Source organism: Pelecanus crispus, chromosome 6 (assembly GCF_030463565.1).
Source record: "Pelecanus crispus isolate bPelCri1 chromosome 6, bPelCri1.pri, whole genome shotgun sequence".
NCBI lineage: Eukaryota > Metazoa > Chordata > Aves > Pelecaniformes > Pelecanidae > Pelecanus > Pelecanus crispus.
The window spans coordinates 62,041,535-62,067,274 of NC_134648.1; the positions used below are offsets into that span (position 1 = coordinate 62,041,535).

At 42.0% G+C, this 25,740-nt stretch overlaps 1 protein-coding gene across 3 annotated transcripts in view; it reads right to left on the reverse strand.

Annotated features, from left to right (window-relative positions):
- Positions 1–6,004: 6,004 nt before the first annotated feature.
- Positions 6,005–25,740, reverse strand: part of CDC42BPB (CDC42 binding protein kinase beta) — a 97,924-nt gene continuing 78,188 nt past the window's right edge. For 2 of the 3 annotated variants that reach the window (XM_075713133.1, XM_075713131.1), the window contains 13 exons: positions 25,061–25,197; positions 24,347–24,486; positions 22,694–22,775; positions 19,251–19,467; positions 18,794–18,856; positions 14,710–15,306; positions 11,943–12,040; positions 11,747–11,831; positions 11,474–11,591; positions 11,265–11,382; positions 10,040–10,148; positions 9,876–9,946; positions 6,005–7,771 (listed from right to left, as the gene is read on the reverse strand). In XM_075713133.1, the coding sequence (XP_075569248.1) occupies positions 7,640–7,771; positions 9,876–9,946; positions 10,040–10,148; positions 11,265–11,382; positions 11,474–11,591; positions 11,747–11,831; positions 11,943–12,040; positions 14,710–15,306; positions 18,794–18,856; positions 19,251–19,467; positions 22,694–22,775; positions 24,347–24,486; positions 25,061–25,197 (1,967 nt within the window). In that variant the 3' untranslated portion in view covers positions 6,005–7,639. Of the gene's footprint in view, positions 7,772–9,875; positions 9,947–10,039; positions 10,149–11,264; positions 11,383–11,473; positions 11,595–11,746; positions 11,832–11,942; positions 12,041–14,709; positions 15,307–18,793; positions 18,857–19,250; positions 19,468–22,693; positions 22,776–24,346; positions 24,487–25,060; positions 25,198–25,740 lie in introns of all 3 variants that reach the window. The other variant, XM_075713132.1, reaches the window with a different exon arrangement.

The following is a 25,740-nucleotide window of genomic DNA, read 5'->3' on the forward strand; positions in this document are numbered from 1 at the left end:
ACTGTATTTTGTAGGCATCAGTCCTTTTTGATGGTTCAACATTGAGATTTGGGTCTCAGGTGGTACCTGGGGAAGTTGGGCTTTAATTCAGCACCCCACTCTTGAGCCAGCACTGTGCTGGATTTGCTCAGGGCATGCAGCAGGCTGAAGGATGCATCCCTGGATGCATGATGGAAATTCAGTGCTTAAATTAATTTCTAAATATGGCCTTGAGCCTCCAGAGCTTGGACCCATTAGTTGAGTTTAAAAGGAAATAATTTTGCTTTCCAGCAGTGTGCTTGGTGCTGGGGGGGTCTCTGCACGGGGTCCCTTGTTTCTCCTCTCTGGGACCTCGCTCCTGTCCCCTGGGTGCTGGCATGGGGCTCCGTCCTGAGCAAACATTTCCCTCCCCTGAGCTGCCTGAGCTTGCTCCTCTCCCCCGTGCCCAGGCTGATGGTTATGAGACCCTCTTGGACCTACCTGGGGATTTAGTATGTTATTCCCCGTGCCAAAAGAGCGCTTCTTCTTGTGGTGCAAGGGGAAAGGGGTTCCGTGGCAGTGTGAGGGGTCCCCGGGGAGGGACGGCTGGGGACAGTGGCTCTGGCCTGTCTCTAACGAGGGTCAGGGCAGTGGCGGCACCGAGGGGCCTTGTTAGCGGTGGCGTTTGCAGCCTGGCGTGTGTCAAATACCCTCAGCTTCCTGCAATGTCAGGCAGTGCTTCATTACGGGAACGGGTCTGATGGGTGAGGCGGAAATTATGGAGATGTATGCAAATTTATGCAAATTTACGCTCTACTGGGTTTTCAGTAGGGCTTGTTGGCATATTCCATAAGGAAGCAGCTATTTTAAGTTTATTGTATTTTGTTCCAGTCTCTGGAAGACATAATCCCTTCTCAAAGGTCTGGGAATTCATCATTAGGAGCATCAGAGGCCTGACGAAGGGTGACAGGCAGCGCGTGGTGATGAGACCGGCCCTGCCGCCCCCCTGCCGGGAGAGAGCCCGCCGGTAGGGCAGTGTGAGCAGGCAGGACACAAAACACCAGCCAGGCAGGGCACAACATCTCCAGGCCCCGGCTGCTGCCATTGCTTTGTGAGCCAGGGCAGAGCCAGGGCTGAGAGGAGGTCTGCGCTCGAGGGCACAGGGTGCGGATTTCGCCGTGCACGTCTCTCCTGCGAGTGCCCCTCCGGCAGCGCTGGGATGAAAAGCAACTTGCCCAGCCAGGAGCTTCTGCTGCGGCTGGCAGGCATTTGGAGCCGAATGGAACGGTCACCAGCTGGGTCAAAATGCAGAGGAAGCCATCGGCTGCTGCAGGTGGTGGCTGACGCCGGCAGGTTGGGAATACCCAAGCCCTACCATCCCGTGGTCTTGCAACAAGCACATCGCCGGGGAGAGCAGTGACCCAGGGATGGTCCCCAAAACTTGCCCCACAGCGCACACGGTCACCCCTGTGATGCGAACCCAAAGGAGACACCCCACCACCACCACCACCAAACCATCATCCAGACCTCGTGAGGCCAGACAGCACCCCATGGCCGGGGGCCCGGCGCGGGCATGGTGCAGCATGCTCAGCCTGCACTGCTGGGTCAGCGTGGTGCATTGCTCGCCGGTGAGGCGCTGGAGCCGCGATGTTACCATGGTGCCTGCGACAGCAGCCGCAGCCGCCGCCGGCTGGGTCTTGCTGCGGGGGGGGGGGGGGGGGGGGGGTGTCTTCATATCTGTATGGGTGTTTTACTTGCTGCCTGTGAGACCCTTTTTTGTGCGCTTTTCCCCTTTCAAATTAGTCCACTGCAAGTGACTGTAGCTCCTCTAGCTTACAAGCCTTTAAACACACATGAGTTATTTTTCCGAGGCTGATGCTGCGTGCTGGAGGCCGTTGCACCAGGCAGCCCACAACCCCAGCTCTGCCCCACACAAGGAGAGGGCTCAGGGCCATCCCCCTTGCTGCTCACCTCAGCGTGAAACGCTTCCCTCCCTCTGCTGTTTTTGGGGCCCCTCATGCCAGCATCGCGAGGGGGCTCGGTGGCTGCATCCCTGTGACGCGTGCTGGAGGCAAGAACATCCCTTGGCTGCATGCTGGGGGTGGGAAAAGACAACCCGGGGCAACAGGGACCATCGCACAAGGTGGCGGCAGGATGGTATTTGAGGATGTCAGCTCTCTGTCCCGCCTGGGCACATGGGGATTTTGGCGTGGGCTGTGGGCAGGCGCGTGCCCGTGAGGTGGGATGGCCCCCAGGGACGCACAGCTGGCTGCACAGCTGGCAGGGAGGGGGGCAGGCCGCCCTGCAGCACGGATTGCCGCCCGGTAACACCTCCGTATTGGGGTGTATGGATTTGCTGCTGGCGAGGCTTCATTTTTAAAATGCATTAGCAGCTCGAGGTCACTTACAATAGAGGCTTTAATTAAAGTAGAGATCAATTTTTGTCAGTGCGCTAGCAGAGCACATTCTGTACTTTTCCTTCAGGACCCACGTTCGCTCGCTTGTACAAAAAGCGTCACAGGGAGAGGGGGGAGCTCTGCAGAAAAAAAACCTGAAGCACCAGAGTCAGTTTGCGATGCTGAGGGCCAACAGCTGCTGGAAAACCAGCTGTATCCATGATCGCTGGTGCACGCAGACAGCCCACTGTGCAGGCAGGGCAACGCAGTGGGTTTCAGTACGTAAGGGTCTCTCCTGGGATCCTGCCTAAACGAGGAATTTAATTCGCAGACATCTTCGGTAAGCAGTGCATTAGATGGGTGGTTTATGTCAACGAGGCTGTGCGCAGCGCGGCTGGGCACCTCATGGCTTTGTTTTGCTCTTGGTCCTGAGAGTCCGGGGTCCCCTGCTGTGACAGACTAATGCAAAATGCATTAGCGTTAGTGGCAAGATCTCAGGAGTCATTGCTTCCCAGGGTCTTAAAAGAAAAAGCAACCTGGACACTATTAATAGATACCAACTTGTATCACCGTGCCTTCCCTCCATGCGTTACAGCCACTCATGGAAGTTGTGCAAATCCGGATTCAGACAGTGCAGCAGGCAGCAGTGCCCAAAATACAACCCAGCCTGCAAACAGACTTGGCCCAATGCTTTTTTTTAATTTTTTTTTTTTTTTTTTTTTTTTAGCAGGAGGTAACAGCAGCGAAAGGGAGGGGATTTGGCAGGGGCTGGCACCACTGGAGTGCCGGAGCTGGCCAAGGCGCTGCGGGGTGGCAGCGGAGCTGCGGCCATCTCCTCCATCAGCACGCAGGGCTCCGCACTGCTCTTCCTCACAGGACCGCAGAGCAGAGGCTGCGTAAGGAACCGGGAAGCAGGCGATGCTGCAAAAAAACCTGAGGGTTTTATCTATGACAACACAAGCAATAAAGCTGCATAAACCTGTGTAGTCAGGTGACGAAAAAGTGCTGCATCTTATTGGGGAGCAGGGAAAATATTTGCTGCAAGGACGGGGAGCTGGCTGATTCCTGAGTCCATGTTCCTCCTCTGGCTGGAGCGCAGCATTGCAGCTCTGGCTTGCTGAGCACGTCCCGCTGTCTTGGGCTCCTGTCCTCAGCTAACCCTGCCGGCAGCGCTGGGCTGAGCTCCGTTGGCCACCGGGACACGCTCTGCCAACGCTTGGCTTTCCCTGGCATCCCGCAGCAGGCGTGCAGCTATGTCCGGCCTCATCGTCACCCCGCGCCCCCAGAAACCCGTTTGGGAGGGCTTTGTAAGGGAGCGCCGAGGTCGTGCTGGCTCTTTCCAACCACTGTGCCTTCCCTGATGCGGTACCTGCGCCCATGGCACCCCTTCCCCTGAACCAGAGCCCCTCCGACCCCGCGCTGCTGCGGTGCCCTGCCAGCGAGCAGCGGCTCCGAGCTGCAGGAAAGCGGCTGCTCCGTGCGGGGCGAGGGTGGCCGCAGCCGCAGCTCTTGCCCCACGAGCTGCCAGGAGCCCAAGGCTGCCAAGGAGGGATGTGGGGAAATTGAGACGGGAGCCAAATCTACAGGGGAGCAAGCGGACAGGAGAAGGCAGCCCAGACCTGCTGCCACCGCAATGGAAGGCAAGAGCTGGGCAAGTGAACGCTACTTTCTGGCACGTCCTCCTCACTCCTGCCTGCTGGAGCCGCTTGGTGCGGAGCGGGCAGGGTGCAAACCAGAACATGAGATGCTCCGGCAGCCCGGCACGCAAGAATGAATGCCACCTCTCTTTTTTTCCTTTTAGAATAGGCTAAACTCGGCAGCAAGACAAGGTTTGTGGTCATGATGTGACACCTTCCTTTGACTGTTACGTCGCTTAACTGCACCTAAGGGTGCAGTTCGGTTCCCGCAGTCATCTCTTCCCTCTTCCCACGCTTCCCTGCCTCTCAGTGCTTTAGACTGCCACTGCCAGCCCTTAAGATTTTTATGCATCTGCTTTCTCCCAGGGATGCCTAATCTGGTGTTGTGCAGAACAATGAAGGTGCCTGGCATTTCCATGCCGAAGTCCCCTCCCTGTGATTTAGCGGTGTTAAGCACTTACTCAGCAAACATAAAGCAAGGGTTTACACACCCCCCCCAGCAGACTGCACCCATTTAGGAAGCTGTTTGTTCTCAGCACATCTGTGCTATAGATGGAGCTGATGGCAGATGGGTTTAGTTCTTGGGTAGCAAGTCACACCAGGAGGTATTCCAAAATACACAGCCTTTCAGGGCACAGATCTGTGCTAGGAATGACCAACCCGTTCTGGTGAGTGGTACACCCACGGCCCTGGCTCTGGGACCTGATGTGGTGCCTCTGAAAATGGAATGGGCAGAGGAGCAGGCAGACCAAATTACCCTCGTTCCTTGTGTAACTCAATTCCTCACTTGCGATACTAGACCAGTAGCCTCCAGGGAGAAGAAAGTGCACCGTCAGAGGGACATTTCACATCGAGTCTTGAATTTCTGCATTTCTCAAAGTTCTCCTGGGGGCTGAGGAGGACTCTTTAGGTAACCAGCATTGGAAGCCTTAAGGGAATAAGAAGATTTGCAGGGGGCTGTGGTGGAGGACTGGGGAGGAATTCTGCTTGGCCAGACTTGAGGGGAAAAAAAAAGAATAATGTATTCATACTGAGCAATTAGTTTATTTTTCTAGAAACGTTCTCCTGCTTAAATTATAACCAAGCCCTGGCACTGCTGAGTGCTATGATTTAATACCCCCATAATTAAAGACTTTGTTGTCATCTGAAGTCTTCACTGTGCAGAGAAAAATCAGCTCAAGAGCAGTAGAAATTTTTTTTTTTTTAAGTCAAAGGCTGATTAGCATGAATACTTGTGAGGAGGCTTCCAGCACACAGCCCTCAAACCTCCTGTCAGCTATCACTCCCGCACTTCCTAAGCCGGCCCACCCCAGCCTGCTGGCCTTGTCCAGGTAGGTTTGGTCAAGCAAGGGACAGCGGGGTCCAAAATATTAATCTAGGCCTTCCCCATTAAGATAACCTGGAGTAGGATGGGCAAGACAAATCAAGAAGTAACCCAGGAGCACTGGGGCACTCTGTAAGGGAAGAGGGATGCTTACCCAGGACACGCTAGGGAAGATGTTGGTGCTGTTCTAGCTACACTGGAGCATGAGGGGAGCTTTAAAAAAACAACCCCTATATTAGGGGCAGCACCACTCACACACCAATCCTTGAAGTGTTCCTAAGTGTTTCTTTGGGACTAATGCTTCGACAAGAAGTCAAAAGTCTTTGTTGTTTTATCACACTTAAGATGTCTGAATAGATCCTGCAGCCTCCTTACTATGCTTCGGCCATAAGGAAATAGTCATATTTAAAAATTAATTAATAGGGCCAGCGACTCGATGAAATGACAACTCTAACACAAACCAAGGGCACAAAATTTCAACACTGTATTCCACGAAAAGGACTTCCATCGCTCCTGAACATGCATTTACGTGCAGAAACACACACCTTTCTCGTAGCATTCAGGTATGGAGCTTCAAAGTATCTTTCACAGTTTCTGTAAAACGTCCATGTGAACAAAGTGAATTTACCATGAAACTAAAGCAAGTGTCAGTGGTATACTGTTTTCACATGTCAAGACAGACAACTATGAACTTTAAAACCTCCCTCTTCTGCTTTATTGACAGGTAAATTGTTCAAAAATGTTCTCACAATTCAATAATTACAAAGACTTAGACTTACATTAAAAAAGTAAAAACCAGAAAACCCCCAAAGCAGTAGTGTCCAGCTCTATCTGAGCCCCTTTATCAAGAATCTGAGAAAAAGAGCAAGTACTGTCGAACACTTAACATAACAGGATTAAATGTTGACTAGAACACTCAGTTTAAACTAAAGATAAGTGCACGTCCTATACAGTGTTTCAGAAAAGAACATTAACCATTGGTATATCATTAGCCCATTTAAACCAAATTTTAAATAAGTGACATCCAACTGTCATAGAATTGGCACAGAAGGCACACTAGTGTGACAATGACAAACTGGATATGCCAGCCACTGAATTAATTACAAGCTTTTAATGAAACATGGTCACAAATCTTTGATTACTAAATGTATAATACATGGAAGCATGAGATTAAATATACACGCAAAACATCACCACTGCACGTGGGCCATAGCAAAATATACAGGAGTGTGTTGTGCATTTTTCTACATGATCAATACTTGATTAATAATCATGGGGTCTTCATGCAGGTGAGGATACAATTAATGAGAAAAGCAGCACTCCCAGTTACACATCCTTCACGTTCCACTTTGGTAACCAATAAAACAGACCGATGTTTTAGTGTGATATAGTCCCTTAGGTCAAGCAGACTTTGAGGGCAATGCATCCACGAGAAGGCTTGCTAGCTAAACAATGTAGTGTGTCCTTACACCAAAAAACCCAGGAGAAACAACTTCTCAGAAGGAGATAGGCAGGAACTAGGAGTAAAGTTTTTTTCACAGCAGTAATTACCAATATTTTAAAAGCCCTGACTAATGACTGATTGATGAGGACTAAAAAGCAGGGTATAGGTAAAAGATAACTGGCAGTAGTCCTATGTACAAGACTAAAAAGTTGGTAGAAAGATAGAAAGAGAGTTAGTTATGCAGCTGTATGTGTAACGGCTAAATGAATTAAAAGGCCACAAAACTATAACCAACTTTTATTTGACTTCCTGGTGATTCTATTGATGTTGGAAACGACCTACAGCTTCCTAGCATTCTCCTTAAGATTTAGGAAACAAACAGTTATGGGAAGAAGGGAAAAGTGTATTCTTTTGAGGATGTAACTAGACCTGCTCGCATTTCCTATTTAGAGGTCCAAATTGTGTCCAAAAGGATTTCCTGCTAATGAGACATTACATCATTCTATAGAAAAATAATATTCCTGATATTGTAGCAATATTATCAGTATCTCTCTCTATTTCTTTTTCAGCATAAGAATAAGACTATTTACTGGTGGCCTTAAATGCTCCTATGCAATAAAACTGTGTCACAGCTGTGCAGAAAGGAATCAACCGTAACTGAGCAGTGAACAATTCTGCATAAAAAGCTCGATTGCTATTTAGTAAAGAATTTTCTTCATTTCAATAGTTTGTATCTACAATCTAGATATATAATTACTCTTGTACAACACTAGAGATTCAGTGTCAGTCTTGGCACTAGCATCTGAGACAGTTTTGCCCTGCTTTTGAATACTCCACGGAGTAGTGGATGATCGAAGCCGGAACGGTGAGAGCGGTACTGTTATGCATCACAGGTTGACTGGTCCAGTCCATCTAGTGTAAGCTGATTCCTATGAGGAGAGTTGGGACTTGGGGGACCACTTGGATTTGAGCTGTTGGATGGAGTAGAGTGTTTGGTGGAGTCTGAATCAGGCTGTTAATGAGAAACATTAAAAAAAAAAAAATTACTCTTACTTAAAATCAATTCTTTACACTCAAAAGCTTTCAAAGGCACTCAGAATTTAGGGTGAGCAACACCTATGAAGCAGTGTGTATTAGATTCATTTCACAGCTAAACATTCATGCAACTACTTCCATTATTGTCAATAGGCCATGGTGCAGTCCTGAAGGTGACCACCTTCTGTTGTAACAGGAATTTTAGCAAAGTATGTGGAAATTGCTGAATCCCAGGCTCCTCTCCTTTAGTCATAGCAAAGCTTTCCTGATGGAACGCATCCATCTGTCCACTGTTGTTCTGGATTTACCAGCCTGTGTTTTTTTAAGCAATTTTTACAGCCCTAAAATAGATTTATCTGCCCATATAAACATGTACACAATTATGGTCAAATCACATTCAGTTTGGTGAGAAGGAAGGAAACAAGCACATGAACTGTTTACAAAACAGCAACAGTGACAAGCATGTGAAGTGCCTGACAAAAGAGCGAAGGTTGCCAAGTATCAGGCTGGAGATCTGGAAAGAGAATATACTTACTGGAGACGCCCTATGTCAATATCTAATAAAGACAGTCTATCCACAGTTATTTCCCCACCGTTAGATCGGTTGTTGGATATTTGCCTTCACAGACTGGTCTCACTTCAACAGGATGGCTGGCAAGTTTCCCACTATTTTGGTGAGTTACAATTCTGAGCACTGCACACATTCATAGCTAATGAAATACTGCACAGGAAAAACTAGTACCATTGCAGCAAGTTACTTTCAAGAAAGGGAATATACATTTAGCAAATAGATTGAAAGGTAACATCCTTCAAAAACGCTGTTCACAAGGTTTTGCATGGCTCAAACAATAAGAAGATCACCTATAACAAGATTATCCTAACATGATCCAGTTCATGCTGCAATAAAGCCAAAAACCATGGAAGAAACAGTATAAAGCCAAAAGGTGGTATTAGAGCCTCGCCTCCTTTTTCAAGTTTGAAACTACTATTGGTTTTTTTTAATTTAAGAAGTTGTAAGAGATTGTAAGATCTACTGAAAAAGAAAACATAAAAACCTTAGAATCTACCGCTACTTGTGCCTACAAGCAGCAATTATCATTAGAGCATGGAATGTAATGGAATTTGGGAATGATGCTGCAGAATAACTAAGTCAACTGACATAGTCCGTCATCGGCACCTTTGACAATCAAGACAGTTTCAAAAATACCTGTGTTTAGAGATCCCCATTTTCACATGCTTTTAATGGCTACTCAGAGTGACAAAGGAAGTCAGAGCATGGCTGTGATCAGAACTCTGGACAAATGCTTTGACTTAGGGTGTACTAAGGCATCCTGCAAAGGTCTGGCTTCAGGAAAACACCCTTCAAAATCCAGAACATTACATGGACCTGTAGCAGGGTACCAAAAAGCACTAAAATAAAATGCAAAGATCTTGATCCAGGAGTTTACCTCCCAGCAATAATTCCTAACACTTCCCTTGCACAGGCAGTGCTTCAGCAGAGCTTGGAAGAAGCTACACCTATGATAAATCAAGTAAACAAAAATCATACGTCTTCTCTCCTTAGATTCAGGGACACCAGTTTTGTACAGCCAGGACATTTTCAGTTTGATGACTACTGGCACATACTCTTACTCTTGCTAAAAGCAGCTTTACATATTTTAAAATAAGATTCCTTCTCAAGTTACATGACAAAAAGTCTTCCTTAAGGCAGCACAGAAAATTACTTAACTAGTCATATTACTTTGCTATTCTATGCTAATAGTCCAGAGAACATTTTTAGGATCTTTGAGGACATTTCATCAATTAGTCAAATTTCCCTTGTCTACAAAGCTTAATCCAAGACATAATACTTCTTAAAATATCACCATAAAAAGATCTTTTCACAGCTTTGCTTTTGTGCTGGCATATCTAACTTGCAATCATATATTACAGGCTGGAGAAAACATTTGTGGAAGGAAAACATCTCCATAAAGAACACAGTCTTTATGAAATATTTCCTCAGAAATTTAATTTATTGGAATAAGAAAACAATCTACATCAACAGGATATCATCAGTTTCCATTTAATAAAAGCTACTTTACCTCTTTGTCAAACTCCTGGTCAGGATCAGACATACTTCGGGAAGGCATTGCTCCTCCCACATCACTGCCACCTGTAGAGAAAGAAGCAAAAAAAGGCAGGTTTACACCTCTTGTTGAAGCCATAAATTACAGCTCAGAACTGACAAGCTTGCTTCCAGCCTTACTTGATGAGGGCCATGAAATATAGGTTTTGTTCCTCTGCTGCTGCTGCTGCCGTGAGAGGTTAGCTGTAGATGGACATGGCTTTTCATCCTGCGCAGGAGGTAGGACACTCTACAGTTGAAATGAAACACCTTGTTAGCCAGCAGCGAAAAGCTATCCAACTAGGAGCTGTTACTCATGAAAACTTTACTGTGCTTTTGAAGCTATTACAACCCAGTGTTGGTAGAAAAACTCTGAACTTACTTGACCACATCCACATATTTTCAGTAACAGACACAAACCCTGAGAAAGACAGAGAAAGAACTAAGCCCCATAGCAGCCACTGGAACCTGTCAGCCAGCAATCCCTCTACGAAGGGGCAGGGACTGCACCAACAGCTCTGCTTTCCTTCCTCCTCCTGCTGAAAGGACAAATGCATTACCCTCATCTGGGCTAGCCGAGAAGGACAAGAGAAAGCCTGACTAGCAGCTATAAAATGGAGGGTACAGAACATAAAAGTGTACCTTCACGCCTCCTTCTTGTGGATTTAACACTAAAATAGCTCACAAAATGCTGTATTTGTTAAATGCAAAAAAAAAAAAAAAAAAAAAAAAAAGCAAGCTATAAAGCACTGCAACTTACATGCATTTTAGTTACCTCCACAGCATTAGTTTTCCCCCCAGTTGTTTTTGCTCTAGAATTGGCAAAGTGCCACAAGCACACCATTCCAGTTCCTAACAGTTTGTAGCTACTCCTACCCTTGCTAGGGAAGCAGAGGAGGGACAGGAAGAGGAAGAAAGCAGAGGGGAGCCTTGCAGTGAGGAATGGTCACTCTGGAGAAAGATTTCAGCAGAGATTGGGCTCATGTGATAGACGTGCTGAAAGCCTGTTGGAGGTGGTATCAGAGCAGAATGTTGAGAGGATGAGGGGGAAGGAAATTCATTCTGTTATTTTAAGAAGACAAACAAGAAAAAGGAAGGAGGAGAGACCGATTATTTACAAAACTACTAACAAGCTCCTGGCAGTGACACCTATTTCTTTCAGGGTCTCATTCGTAAGTCAGCTAACAGTATTTCCTTGCACAGGATTTAGAAGCATTGCAAATCAGGAAGGTTCATCTTTCTCAAAATAATTAGAAGAAGAATTTGGTACAGAGATAACACTTGAACCCTATACAGCTCATCTTCACAGTTTTTCTGAGCAAGAACAAATGCACATACATCTCCCTCCCTTTTAAATGTGTTTTACCAGTGGGAGGTCCATGAGAACCTGCATTCCATCTCCTGGTCCCATATGAGCCACGTGGTTGAAATTCGTTGGGTTAGAAATCATCTTTGACCTTAGCTCAGGGTCTCTAAGCATTTCCCTAAAAGAACAGAGTGATTTTTGCTATTAGCATTCCCAGTCTCTGCATGTCATCATGTATATTAAGTTACATACCGTGATTAAATTCTTACCGCCTTTGTTGTAATCGCTCTTCCTCGGGAACCTTAAATACAAATTTTCTTTTGCTCCTAGTTCGAAGCATTTGCTTCTTGCTATTGTCAGATGTTTCTGGTACACTGAGGACAGCTCCTGCTGTAACACCACAATGCAATTTCACAAACATAGGTACATGCTGACCCAGCCGCATCCAATACAAGTTTCATCTCATGCAAAGGTAACATTGCTTAAAATTACCCAGTTAGCTTTGTATCATTTTCCCATTTCTCCCCGTGCTCAGTACTCACCTGCAAACTTGTTCTTGAAATATATTAGTCTTGGCGGCTCACAGTTGAGAAGATTCAGTGTGCCGTCCATGTTTAATGGTCTGATCTGTTTTGAGGAAGGAGGCAGAGAATTAACTCAAGCCTAGCATACACTGTAAAGAAACATCTCATTTGGAATTAACACAGTTAAGTTCTACATTCAAAGAAGATTACTTACCCTTCGCAGGCCAATAGTCTGGACCCATTCCATAGTGTTAACATCAAATACATCAACACCATACTCGCTATACACTGTTACATATGAAGAATTGCAACCTGCATAGATTAAAAACAAACAGAAAACCCTAATGTGGTTTCAGTAGTCAAGAACTGACATATATTTGAGCAAATTTCTATATTTACCAGTTTTCCACCACGTGCGAGATACATTTTAAAACACTTTTTCCCAGCCCCACTTTCAAACAGATATTTTTGTGATAATAGATTTGCTAACAACAACTGCCATCATCGTGGAAAGATTTAAATTTGACTCTTTCTGTATTTTTAAACTTCAAATTATGATTTAATGAAATTGCAAAATGGCATCTGAAGTTTTCAGATGCATACAAATTTGCTACTTGGTAGAAACTGAGCAGCTAGCTTTTCTACAGATGCAGATTACTTCATTTCGGAAGCATCAAACCAACTATACATCTGCCGTGTGCAGGGGAAAAGAGAGGCCACCATCTGCGAGGTGGGTCATGAAGTCATGATGCGGATCTGTTCTCAATTTCCTTCCTCTTTTGCTAACAATTATCTAGCTTTAGATATTCATGTATGGGTTGCTTTCATCAGGTTAACAGAAAAATGTTGCAATGCTTAAAGCCCACAACCCATTTTCTCTTTTCAACTGTTTTTTTTTTTGTTTTTTTTTTTTTTTTTGTTAAAGCATAAAAGGCATCAGCAGACAAGTTTATTTTAGGTCAAATGAAAAGCGGAGATCCCTAGAGCTTCATATCAACATGCTTCTGCTCATGGAAAGACCCTGTCCTGATGTAAAGAGCAGTTACTAGAAATTTATGGGATTTAATAGAGGAAAAGAGCCACTTCAATAAACAAAAGCAAAATAACGCAGTAGGACACTAAACACTTCACAGAATCTTCTTAGAAAAAATGAAGTTGTGGTGCCATTTTTTAAACTTGTTCACAGAAAGCCTTGGGCAGCTATCATAAATATGTATCCCAGAAGCGATTTATAGTCAAGAATTTATTATACGGTGTCATGGTTGACTTGGATGTCCAGATCAAGGGAGACCACCGAGCATCAGACAGAAACACCAACTGTTTCTGCCTGGCCAGCACTTACCAGTCAGAGCTGACGAGCTTGATCAGACCTCAACTGGTTCCCAGAGAGACACGTCAGTGTCTGCCCTGGGCTTGCCCACGCTACAGCTTCGAGACCTGCTGGCTCCAAGTCTTTGCACTGCACCGTACTCAAGCTAAGCAGCCCCACAACACCTATGCTGACTCAGCACAGAACCAGTGCATTAAGCTGGTTTAACCACAACCTAGACAGGCCATCCGAAACAGTAGAGCTGACTGCCTTAGCACTGGCCTTCGCCTCTCCTAGCATGAGGGGTCTGAATGCCCTAGAGACAAATTCTCCATCATATCCTAAAACCTCTCCACAACATCGTCCTTTACCACAGCAGAAACTGCAACAGGGGGAGAACTATTTCCACTTTGATGATCTCCTGATGGGACAGTTGAAAAAAAGCCACCATCACCAGTGGCAGACACCAGGGCTGAGGAGGGAGGACAAGGCTGACGGAAAGGAAAGTAATCCAGTTTCCTTTGACAGCAGACAAAGTTGCTCTTTCTACAAAAAACAGCCCTAGGCCAACACCACTCAGGGTTGCACATACAAGAATGCTATGAAATAGTTTACACTAAGAACAGCTTCTAATAACAACAGACAAAACAATTAACTAGCAGGCCTAGTTTGCTGAAATGCAAAAAACTGTAAAGCTGAGAAAAGAAAAGGAAACATTAGCTTTGCCTAATGGCGTTTTAAAGTAAATTTGCAACTACATCATTTCCTTGGGCCTTTGCTTCAGATTTCTGTACAGAACTAGGTCAGAGTAAAGCAAGCAAACAATTTCAGTTCAAGACAATTAAAATTAAACAAACTGCTATTAGGGCCTGGCCTGATCAAACCAACGAGCACCTAACTGCTCAATGTACTATTTAAACAAAAAGCTATTTTTTGCTTTCAATCATTCAAACCACTTTAATTGCTATTTGAGCTCCAAATAGAAATCCCGGTTTTATCATAAACTGCCTTTGACTACCGAATACTGAAAAATGCTCCGCATGTGCTTCCATCCTAACTAGCTGATAAACCAATGAGCCTGAAAAGAGTAGAGCGGTTGAAAAATTACCCTCCACCTGCCTATATTATTTTTGGAAATTCTCCCCCTAAAAATAAAACCAATAAGAGAAAAATTGCAACCAGTTCTGCCAAAAGCAATATTTTTACCTCTTATTTTGTTATCTTTATGAACCTTAGTCTTGCAGTTACATTTAATCTTCAACTTTCTATTGTACTCTGAGTACAGGACACAGAAGACATCTTACAGACAACTAGACATTTACACTCTCTAGGGGAGCAAAAATCTGTACAGAATTTCACAGGCTGGTAGTCTTGCACTGTCCTGCATCCAGGACTACTCTCCGCTCCATAAAGTTGATTTGCATTCCATCACTTGTTCTTCTGTGTCCTGTAACAAGACTGAGCTTCTTTTCTTGCAGCGTCCAGGATCTCAGCCCAGGAGATCGCCAAGTCCAAAACTACCAACAGGAAGAACTGTGTATCCTGTTAACTCATCAAAACTTAAACTGTAGATATTGAAAGACAAACCAAAGCAAAATAGAATACAATGCTGATTATTTTTAGACAAGTAAAGCAGCAACAGGGATATGGCAACAGAAAAACATATACATACTACAGGCAACAGGAGTTGCAGGCCACATTAGTTCCTGCATGCGTGACCTTCGACCTTGCGAATCGACGTATACTCCCATATGGCTGAAGCAAAGCAGGTATTCCTCATTACTGAGCTCCACAGCACAAAGGGCATCAAAAGACTGCTGTGAGAGGAAGATAAGCGAGGGGTCATTAGGATTTACCAGGTTTATAGATTGTCCATCTCCCTGGATGGTCAACAGAGAGAACCCAGACTGGTAGCCAACACAGAGCTTGTCCTTGAACACTGTCATCCACTGTACAGTTCCTGGAGCCTGGATTTCACTGAATTTTTTGTGGAAAGGTTTAGTTCTGTGAATTTCATAGCAAAAAACCTGTCGTTTGACAGCCACAAACAAACAAGTTGAAGAACTCTTCTTTAGTGTTCCAGTTGTAATTGATTGGCAGCCTTTAGTTTCTGCAAGCTTAATGTCAACGTTTCCTTCTAACCCATCCAGAGAAGCCCAGGGGTAAAGGTGAACGTGATGGTTCCGACCGCAGATGAGGATGATAATTTTCTCTTTGGGAGCAACCTCTATCTGGTACACCTTCTTGCAGTCAGCAGCTCGGACTATCACTGCAAAGGAAACGAGCTGCTCTAAGTTAAACAAGAAAACCATCAGGCCTGGAAACATTGCAGTGTTACATACTGATGTCTGAAAATTAATCTAAACACAGACACATACCAGATAAGAAAGAGCACTTATTACACACATTCAACACTCCATTATTAACTCTCAGAACAAACAATGAAACAAAGCATTCCTGTAACTCTCTCTATGGATATAAAATCTCACTTCAGCAACACTTTGTGGGAAAAGGCTACTTAACCTCTGGGATAAACAGAGAAAAAAATTTACAAAATAATATCTGCACTATCTATACACTGCAAGATGGTGTATCTTCTGAAACAGGTCCCACCTTCAAGAAAAACATCAGCATCTTCAGCAAATTACGGAGGAAGACAGAATTAGCAGAACACAAAGAGAATAAATATAAAGTATTTAATGCTGGTAATTGAGGATAGAAAATGCTGTACTGTTGGCAAATGTCTCAGCCAAATACAAAAGCAGTACAGTAAGTGGATGTTAAACACCTATAGGGAAAGGCAAAAAACGCTGCGTGTGCTGGGGAAAGGGTAAGTAAGAATAGGCTTAAGCTGTAGGAGGAGAGGTTTAAGACAGGCACCAGGAAAGCCTTCTCACAATGAAGACTAGTTAGGTAACCTGTGGAAGCTGGGGAATCTTCACTGTTGGAAGGTTTCTTTAAAACTGGGTTAGATGCAGCTAACAGGGTTAGGTACAACATGTTCTGCTTTTGGGATCGTGGGTATATTGGCACTTTCAAGAAAGCAGTGAGTATTTGATGGGGTAGGAATAGAAGAGACTAAGCAATTCCAAACTAGGAAACATAATATATAATATGCATAAGCCAATTATATTAAAACACCATTTTCATTTTTCTGTTAACCAAATGTGTTCAAAATATTTGTGAATTATAATAAAAAAAAATGTTAACTGGAAATTATATGCATTGTTTCAGTAGTAGTTGAGTAACATAGCCAAGTTACCAAATTCTGTAAAGTTATAACAAGACTTTGGCTGTTTAGATCAAAGCCAAGTGTTTTATGGCATTCCCCCCAACTGTACAAATAGATATGTCTGAAGAAATGTTCTATGAAATAACCAGCTGTTGGAACTTTGCCACAAAGATTTTTTTTTTTTCCCCTACCTCCAACTCCAGCTTACAGTTTAGTTTATTTGTCAAGAACTAAGTGATATTATGACGAAAGACCTTTGATACAAGCAGCGCACAGTTAATTAACACTGAAAATTACAACTGACATAAAATGAAAAAGACATTACGATTTATAAAAATGCTATTAACACACAGGAACTGGTCACAGAAAACTTAGGCAAAACATCTTTTAACTTGAAACCAAAACTGATAATTCATTTTCACATTTACATATGACACTGTGATGCAGATAATCGTTCCTTTGTGAAATGACCTTTCAAATTAAGTGTACAATTTTCTTTTATGCAATCAGCAGTACTGGAATCTCTGGAATTACTTGCATCTAAAGTTATGTTCATATCTAAGTACTTACAGAATGGTGACCACTGGAAGTTTACTCAAAGGAATGGCATTTCTTACTGCTAAAAAGAATTTCAAATATCTGCCATCTCCATGTATAAAGCAGTTTCTCCTGAAATTTGGCAATGGCTTATTCTAAGCAAGAGGAAGCAATAACATTTTCCTTTTTCCCCTCAAAACTACATCCCTGACTTTGTACTTAATTTTATTTTGAAAGTGAAGTATGTCTTTAAAAACCTGTATTCGCTGCTGTATTTTACATTGAAATGCAAGTTTTAGCATGACTGCAATTCAAATTTCAAATAGTCACAAACTGAATGGCATTGAAAAAGGAAATTCAAATTCTTCCATCAAGTCGAAATTCAATTAAATGTATTCTTTGAAATTTGAACAACAATGACTAAAAATGGTCAAAGGGCTATTTCAGGAGTGTCCCAGGGATTTTTTTCCAAAGCTAGAAAAGGGACCCAGGCACCTTCTAATTTTACAAATCTGTATCACCAACCTCAACATCCGCACTTGCAGACAGCTAAAGACACCAGAAGAACCTAAGCTCAAAGGTTATAAATATAGGTGAAAAAAGCATTAGGTATTTTGTTAGAAACAATCCTACCAGAGAGCCAAGGCTGTTAGCTCTTATACCACAAAAAGCATGGATTTAGAGTGTTGTTTAAATTTAGCATGACTCAGGAGTTATAAGAAAGGATGGATTTCACAAGGTATGTTTGGCGCCTTTAAAGTCAGAGAGAAATAACTAACTAGTATTTCCCACAGTAACTTGGAAAAGGATAAATAGTAGATTATTGTACTTTAAATCTGCTTTCCTTCTTAGAAATACATTACTTCTATAAATTCAGTTTAACTTGCTTTTTTAATTTTTTTGTTCATTTGTTTGTTCAAAATAAGAATATCTCATTTTGGAAACAGACTGCAAAATTAACCAGACTTGTTCCTTGCTTTCCCATGTTTAAAATTGCATTTTGTATGGATTGACCCTGAACAAACCCCATGCTCATGTGCTAGAAACCCTTTTGGCCTCCATGCTTTCCCCACTGTACCAAGGCATGTCTCCCATTGTTATTGTGTTTGTGCTCAGTATACCAGGTTAAAAGGAAAAATGCTTCCCTTACTCCCTAGCTGTGATGCCTAATAATTCAACGATAGAGGGGTATGCCTGTGCTGCCCAGTGACTACACAGCATACACTTTGCTGTGCTACCCGCAGCACACTCTGTGTGAATTTCTGGAATGCATATGGTAAGTCTTCAGAAAGAACAGGCTAAACTGATCCCACTTTTCCCAAAGCAGAGGGCAGAGTGCATTAAGAATGGGAAGGAAAAAGCAGATTCAGGAGGAAGCATGGGGTCACAGAAATAAAGAAATAATGGAAAAGGGCAAGCAAGACATTTGCTTTGGCCATCATCAGTCTGAAACAGAATGAGAGTGGTTGTCAAATTTCTGGAAGAAACAGACAACAATACATGTAGACTTCAATGGAAAGCCTACAAACTCTTGCGTTGCTTGCACTGGCTACCTTCTAATTCATGGCAGTTTAAATCCTCTGATGGTGCAGACTGGAACAAGTCTGTTTCCATGTCAAGTTTTTCTCAGCCAATTCAAGTTCTATTTAGTAACTGTGCATCAACTGCTGCTGTGTGTGCTGTGCTGTGCCTGCTCTGTGTGCTGAAGCATTTTGCTACCTGCTGTGGGAACACAGTTTAGGTGAGAATGTGTCAGAATATGCCCAGTAGCCCATCACTTTAATTTCAGCCAGTCAACTAAATGTAATGATAATGACCAAATTAGTGCTTATATCTCACATTCACTTTTCCTTCTCATCAATTAACCGAGTGCTTAATACTTACTATATATGAAGTGTTGTTGTGTAACCTATATTATAACAGCACTAAAAGTTATGGAACTCATTATTCTGTATGTAATTACTGCATGCATTATGGCCTAACTTACCGTCACGGGTTACCTCTATCACATACAGTCCTTCTTCTGAACCAATTGCTATTCTATCTCGATCTAAAGCAGGAAGGGGAAAAAAAGGCTGTTAATTCAGCTATACTTAATCTTATCTTTAAAACAGACTGTTTGCTTTGAACAGCTGGAAAAACTTCCGGACAAACAGATTTTCAACAGCTAATCAATTTTGCTTAAGTTCATGCAGTCTGTCAAAAGCATGCTATATACCATATTGCTAAAACGACCTATTAAACAAGTAAACAGTATTACTTACTCTGAGTGGATGAAGAAATTTGAATATCAATGCAAGATTAGCATTTTTTCCCCATTATTAAATTCCTGTGAAGGGATTCGGCTGAGGAATTTATTTCAAGGTGTCAGTGCTCTCATTACAGAAGCCCATCTAAAAGCTCCAACAACTCTCACACACTTATAAAAGTTAAACCAAACATACCTACAATAGCAGCAGCTAAACTTGCTTTAATAAGAGGCAGTGTACTGTCATAGGCTTCTTGTGGAATATGCACAACCTGGTTTTTCAGTCTGTTTTTGTGCAGGATAGACTGCAGCCCTTCTAGGATTCCAACCCACTTTCTCTTCTCATTCTCATTTTCCGTCAGGATCAGTAGAGAACAAGACTTGGAAGGCAAACCTAAGAGAGAAGCTGTCACCTTTTAAGAGACAGAGAAAGCAGAATTAATAAGGGTAATAAAAGCCCTTTTTGTCAGTATTGTATGCTCTGCAGAACTGTGAAAGTAAAAGCCACTTTTTCATAACAATGTGATGATGTACCTGAGTGGTATGCAACAAAGCACACAGCTAATATGGCCACAGTGCTTTGAAAAAATGCACAAGCCTCAGTGATTTTGTTTAAAAATACTCAGTCTTGCTTAATCATTTTGAATCCTAAAATATGGTCAAGGAACTCTACATTCCTTTCCTACAATAACCAGTATGTGCCAGCAGAAGGATCCTTCCTGCTCCAAACTGCAATTTTAGTAGCATGCAATAATTTGTCCTGATCCCTCCGCGCACCATCTTTTAATAACTTACTGAAAATGACACACATGCTTTCTGAGTCAGATGCACTTAAATCCAATGGCAATGCCACGATTAGTTCTAGATTTTGATTTGGCTACTTAATTTTCAAAATATTTGTCCAGGAGGAAGAGCACATCATATCTGCATTAAAAGCTCTGGAGGAAAACAATCTTTTGAGACTGAAGTATTCCTCCACTTCCCCAAGTTAAAAGAAAATCACGATGGCTTCACTTAATTTTCAGGTAAATCATCCTATAGAAAAACCATCCAGGAACTTTCTGTTGGCCAAAGTATGCACTTACTAATTCTTAATATTAGTTACGTGTCCTGTATGAAGAGATTGTAGGAATGGTGAGATTGTGGGAACTATGCTTTCAGTCATAGACAAACAGGCCATCAGCCAGTATTGACCCTCACAACAGACTCTTAGAATAATCACAGTTAAACAGAAGAAAAGCAGCAAAAGGTGCAAAAATGCAAAACTGAAGGCTATAACTATTCATACATGGAATAACACACCTTCAACCTATATGCCTTGATAAGAAAAATCACCATAAAGATGGACGATGTGGTTAGGCAACAAACATTTCCTGAAAGAGTGAATTAAGTAATAACATTCATCTTAAAGAAAAAAAAAATACCTGGAAGTAAACTTGGGACAATAGGATGTCAAAGACAGAACTCCAGAAGTAAGACGAAAGTGAAGAGCAGTAGGGAAAGAACGGACTACTTTGCAATTGCTCATAGCTCATATTCCTCTGCATCAAGCTTTGTTCATGTCCTAAACTGTAACTAAGCATTAATATTTTAAAGATGGATGAAGGCATAACGAACAATATTTCTAAATTTGAAAACCAGACTTCAGCTATGGTTTTCTCTTTGAAGTACGACCATGTATTTATTACTCCTCAGTCTTTTGAAGGTGACATCTTACATGCAGTCAAACGAGAAAAAATGGGAGAAGCTGGTCATAATATACCTAGCATTATTCATCATACAAAAATCCAGTATTTGCTATGACACTCAAGGCTTCTTAACTCAAACTGCTACTGTTTGACTCCACTACAGACACTCTTACACTATTATTAATGTATCAATGGCAGTACTTAAGACTGCAGTGTCTGAATGCCAGGATGGCCTAACATCCAGCTTTAAAAACTGGTTACCAAGGAGAGATGTTGGAGTCTGAGACAAGTTCTTCCTCTTCTTGATTTCATGGGGTGTCAGAGGTGGCAATATTTTGGTGTTTGGCAGCATTCTGGTATTGCTTTCTGCTGGTAGAAGATCCAAAAGGCATGAAAATCTGTCTTTGGTGGGACACCAATATCATCATGTGTTACATGAAATAACACATATGAAAGAAGGACCACATTTTTATACAGATGAGGTAAAGCAACAGCTTTAACTGTTGTGTAGAAGCCACTCTGTCATTATGTCAGCAAGATGCAAATCTAGAATTAAATGAAATTGAGAAAATAGACTCTCTTGGTTTCCAGTTTTAGAAATTCTTCTTTTGAAGTTAGACATAAAACTGAGAAAAGAGGTAGACTTTGGCAGCATCTCCTCTGGTCCTTGTCAACAGGGTATCTAAATAGATATACTCACACACTGGGCTTCTAGCTAATTCATCAGATCTCTTTAGTAGGGGATAATCTGATAAAACCATGGAGACATTTTTTCATGTCTATCCACACAAGTATTCTTACATGGGGATATTTGACAAAAGTTTTTTTTCTTAGATACCCTTTCAGTTAAAAACTGCAGACAGAAATTAGAGCAGCAAGTCAAGCAGGCTAAACTGTATGGATGCCTTGCTCTTAAATGAATCAACCACCATTCTGCATAGCTCATTTTCTCTCCTCTGAAGTTCTTTCCCATAGTATTCCACATTTGCTAATTTGAGAAGAAAGTAGTCAGATGGGAATAAAAGAAAATACATTTAGAAACAAGTGAGAGGAAAATGAAGGTAAAAGTAGTAGTAAACTAAAGGATGAAAACCCACTACAGAAAATATTTCTACAAAAAAGGAGAAAAGCAAAGCCACAGAAGCATTCAAGTAGCCAAGATGTTTCCTAAGTAAAATCCTAAAGGACCAAATGATTGGGACTGCAGGTGACTGTCAGCTCTTTAGCTTTCACATTCCACTGATTTGATTTTATATGACTGAGGATCAGAGATGCTGAAAACAGTGAGTTGCTGTATTCAAATGCAAGGGATTACAGATATTGGCTACTAACGTACTCTTCTCTACAGATTAAATACAATTCATGTAAAACCTATGAAAGAAGTTCCTGTTGTTAAAAACTAAATACAGCATTCAGATAGAGCATATATCAAAGAGGATATTACAACTAAGCTAATTATTTTCTCTTATTTTAAATTTTTTCTACTATACTTAAATATAAAATTAAGGAAACTGAAATTTCACATGTATTTTTTTTTTTTTTTTACAAGACAATACATGGCAAACTAGAATCAGTGAGCACAACGCAGCTGCAGCCTACTCTGTTACAGCATCAGTTCCTAAAGCAAGTGTCCTCCAAAGCTAAGAAAGAAAAACCAGGATCTGGTAATACCAATGGAAGAGGAGACGAAAATATACTGAATTATAATCAAGGAAAAAAAAAGCCAAACTCTGTATACAAAGCAGCAGTAAAAGAAGGAGAACTTTGTTCTTTACAATTCAGTTGTAAGAGGAGTATCATACTATTGTTCTACACATTTCAGCACACCTTGTAAATTCTTATGTTTCTGCATAACTTAACAAACATTAAATATGGATAACATACTTCAATATCAAAACAAAACACTGGTATTTAGCTTGTATTTTCCTTAAGAGTAAATTGGTAGCCATACCCTGAATATGCAAGGGATGTCTTTACGAGTTGCGTGTATTACATCCGATGCTAGGACAGAACTCACGCAAAAATCTTCATCTCTAGTAAGAAAAAGAGCAAGAGGATCACATACATGCACACACTAACATTATTCAGCAAAATCTTACTGACATCACAACTGTTTCAATAGGCTGCAGTCTCCTAACACTGCACAGAGGTCACAACTGCCATCACTGCTTTGTTATGCTCTAACCATCCTTGACTCAAACAACTCACAAAATTTAGTTATGTTTCTACAGCATTCAGTACATGTAACTCAGTCCACCTGAAGTTAAGTGGGGTGGCTTTGTGTAGTTTTGGTTTACCGACCACACCTATTCTACAATTAGCAGCAAGAATATTGCTTTTCCAGCCCAGCAGACACATTAGAAATGAATAATTCATACCTCAATGTGTAGCAAGAGAGGGGCCTTTGGAAAAGAAGAAAAATCACATAAAAAGCTCTTGGCAACATAATTATAGTTTGTGGGATTCAAATAAGGGTTTTCAAAACAGCTAGATTTTATTGTCTATTACAGTAAAATAAACAGACATCAGAACAACTTCTGCATTTCAGAGCGCTCCACCCCAGAGGGCTTGTCTACATAAGCCTTTTGAAACTGAATTTGACCAAGTCGATCACCATAATTGCCAATTTTAGTGTAAAGATGACACTAATGCCTGAAACTTGCCCATGCTAGAATTCATAGCTGTGGTGGTTAACGTCTATTAAAACATCTAAGAATCCTCAAAAGCCAGACTCAAAGAGGCAGCTACAATAAGCAGATAAAGCATGGGACAGTTGGTATAGTATCTGGCTGAGTTGCTTCAAGCAATGTACTGATGTGAATACTGTTATTTGCAATACATCCACACTTCTGCCCCTGCTGCCAGCATGTCAGAGGGAGATGACACTGACAATTCTCAGAGAATAAATGTGAGAACAGAACAGCAGTACTGGTGCAACCCCATGGTACTCCTGTCTAGAAAAAAATATAAATCAAGGTGCTTGTGAATGCAAACTTTATATTCAACAGAGATAGAAGGTGCTGTAACATTAAAAGGTATTACACTTTCTTGATATTTCCATAAATTGAAATAAAACAACTTCTTTGTTACTCTGATCAATGAAAGTCTCAGACCTTTTGTAGACAGTGTTCAGTGGTTCAAATGGTTCACCATGAAGAAATTACTCCTGTGAGAAGGCAGGGTCAGAGCCACTTACACTGTACATTAGTTGGTGCTTTTCTGAAGACTACTTCAGTTTTTCTAATGTTCCTGGAATTACTGGCTATGGGATGATCTATGACTCACTCTTGAGGTCAGAGTGCAGGGGAAAACCCAATATGCCAAAGTCTATTTGTTTTCCATGTGTGCATGTGGAATTCTAGGAAGAAGCATGCTAATGCTGTAAATATTAGTGATTGTAGTATAAGTGACTATAAAGTCACTTAAGTGACTTCTTGTTGAGGCACTTTGTTCAGCCTGAACTTAGCTGCAGTCTATATTCAGAACGCACAGGTATTCTCAGACCAGAGCTCTCATGACCTACAAGTTTCTTATGCACTATAAATAAATATTCCTGTTAGGGAAAAAATATAGAGGATTTCTACTCTGTCATAATGATACAAACCTGAGATCCAAGACTTGACTTGCAGCAACTCCAGGCTGGGTGGATTTTCCTTCAGGCACGTCATATAAGAACAGTTTACAGTCACAGACAACTGCATAAGCCCTCTGCCACCCTTTCTTAACTCCTGTAGGCTTTGGGACCTGCGTATAAATAACTGATTGCTTATTAAATGTAAGCACATGTAGTAGGCACAGAAAGCAGGGACATTTAGAAAAGCTTATACTTAGATCAACGGAATTAGAACACGTTCTACTTGCCCTTCAAAACGTAGTGAAAAATGTCAAGTAATCAAGCAATCATTTTTCCTCCCTTAAGTTCAACCATTCCCTGCTACAGTTTAATAAATATATTATGTAGTATTAGGACAAACAGCGGGGCTTGTACGTTCCACAAATGCCAAAATGGTAGGACAGTTCACCTTTTATATTATGCTTACATCAACAATGACAGAAATTCTTCCTTAAAGTATGCTTTCCTCCCTCCCCCCCGCTACTTATGAACACTGTAGCTACTAATCTACTAACCTTTAGCTCTTGTAATAAAACCGACTGTTTCTCCCACATCTAAAGCAACAAAGGTTAAATAAGTTACATAGCTAGCACACAAAGCCTTAAGGCTTTAGCCCAATTTAGGAGATCTGTTTAAACATACTCCAAGCTGCATAGCTGTAAGTGTTTAGTATTCTTCTCTTGTCCAAGAACAAAAGACTATTACCTTGACATAACCTTTATAGGCAGTTCCTATTCCTCTTTGCACATCCACTCCAAGAGGCCTTTTGGCTTGCTCAGGGGGTATAGGGCAGACCTGAGGTGCGCTATCCTTGCAGGAAACATGGCATGCAAATGAACACACTAAGTACAAAAGAGAAAATTCACAGTGAAATGCATGTATGAGTCAATCATAACAGGAGATTAATGTAGTCTACCCTTATGCTCAGCAAATTAATCACACTGAAATTGGCAGTCAAATATTGCAATAGCCCGCTACGCTAAAGGAATGAACACACCTAGATACTGTATGAGACTCTCCAAAGTGCTTTTATTTTCTCTTTTAAGCTTATTGCTTCCATAAAAGGCAGGAAGTGAGTCCATATTTCAAGGCAACTTATGAAAGCATTTTCCAGAAGGAAAAGGAGTTGGTCAGCCTCACTGGTGTTAAGTAGCAACTAACCCAGTCACAGAAGAGAAAAAGTATTAATAAAGGAGGAATAAAAATTACGTGGCAGTGGTAGGAGACAAGATAAATATAGTAGGTGTTTAATTCGATCCAAGTATACAAGAATACTGCAAAGACAAAGCAAAACTAAACTGACCAAAAAAATAGAACAGGTTAAACTACTAAACACAAGCAATAGACTTAAAAAAGCACAATAAAGTAGAAACGAGGGAACAAGA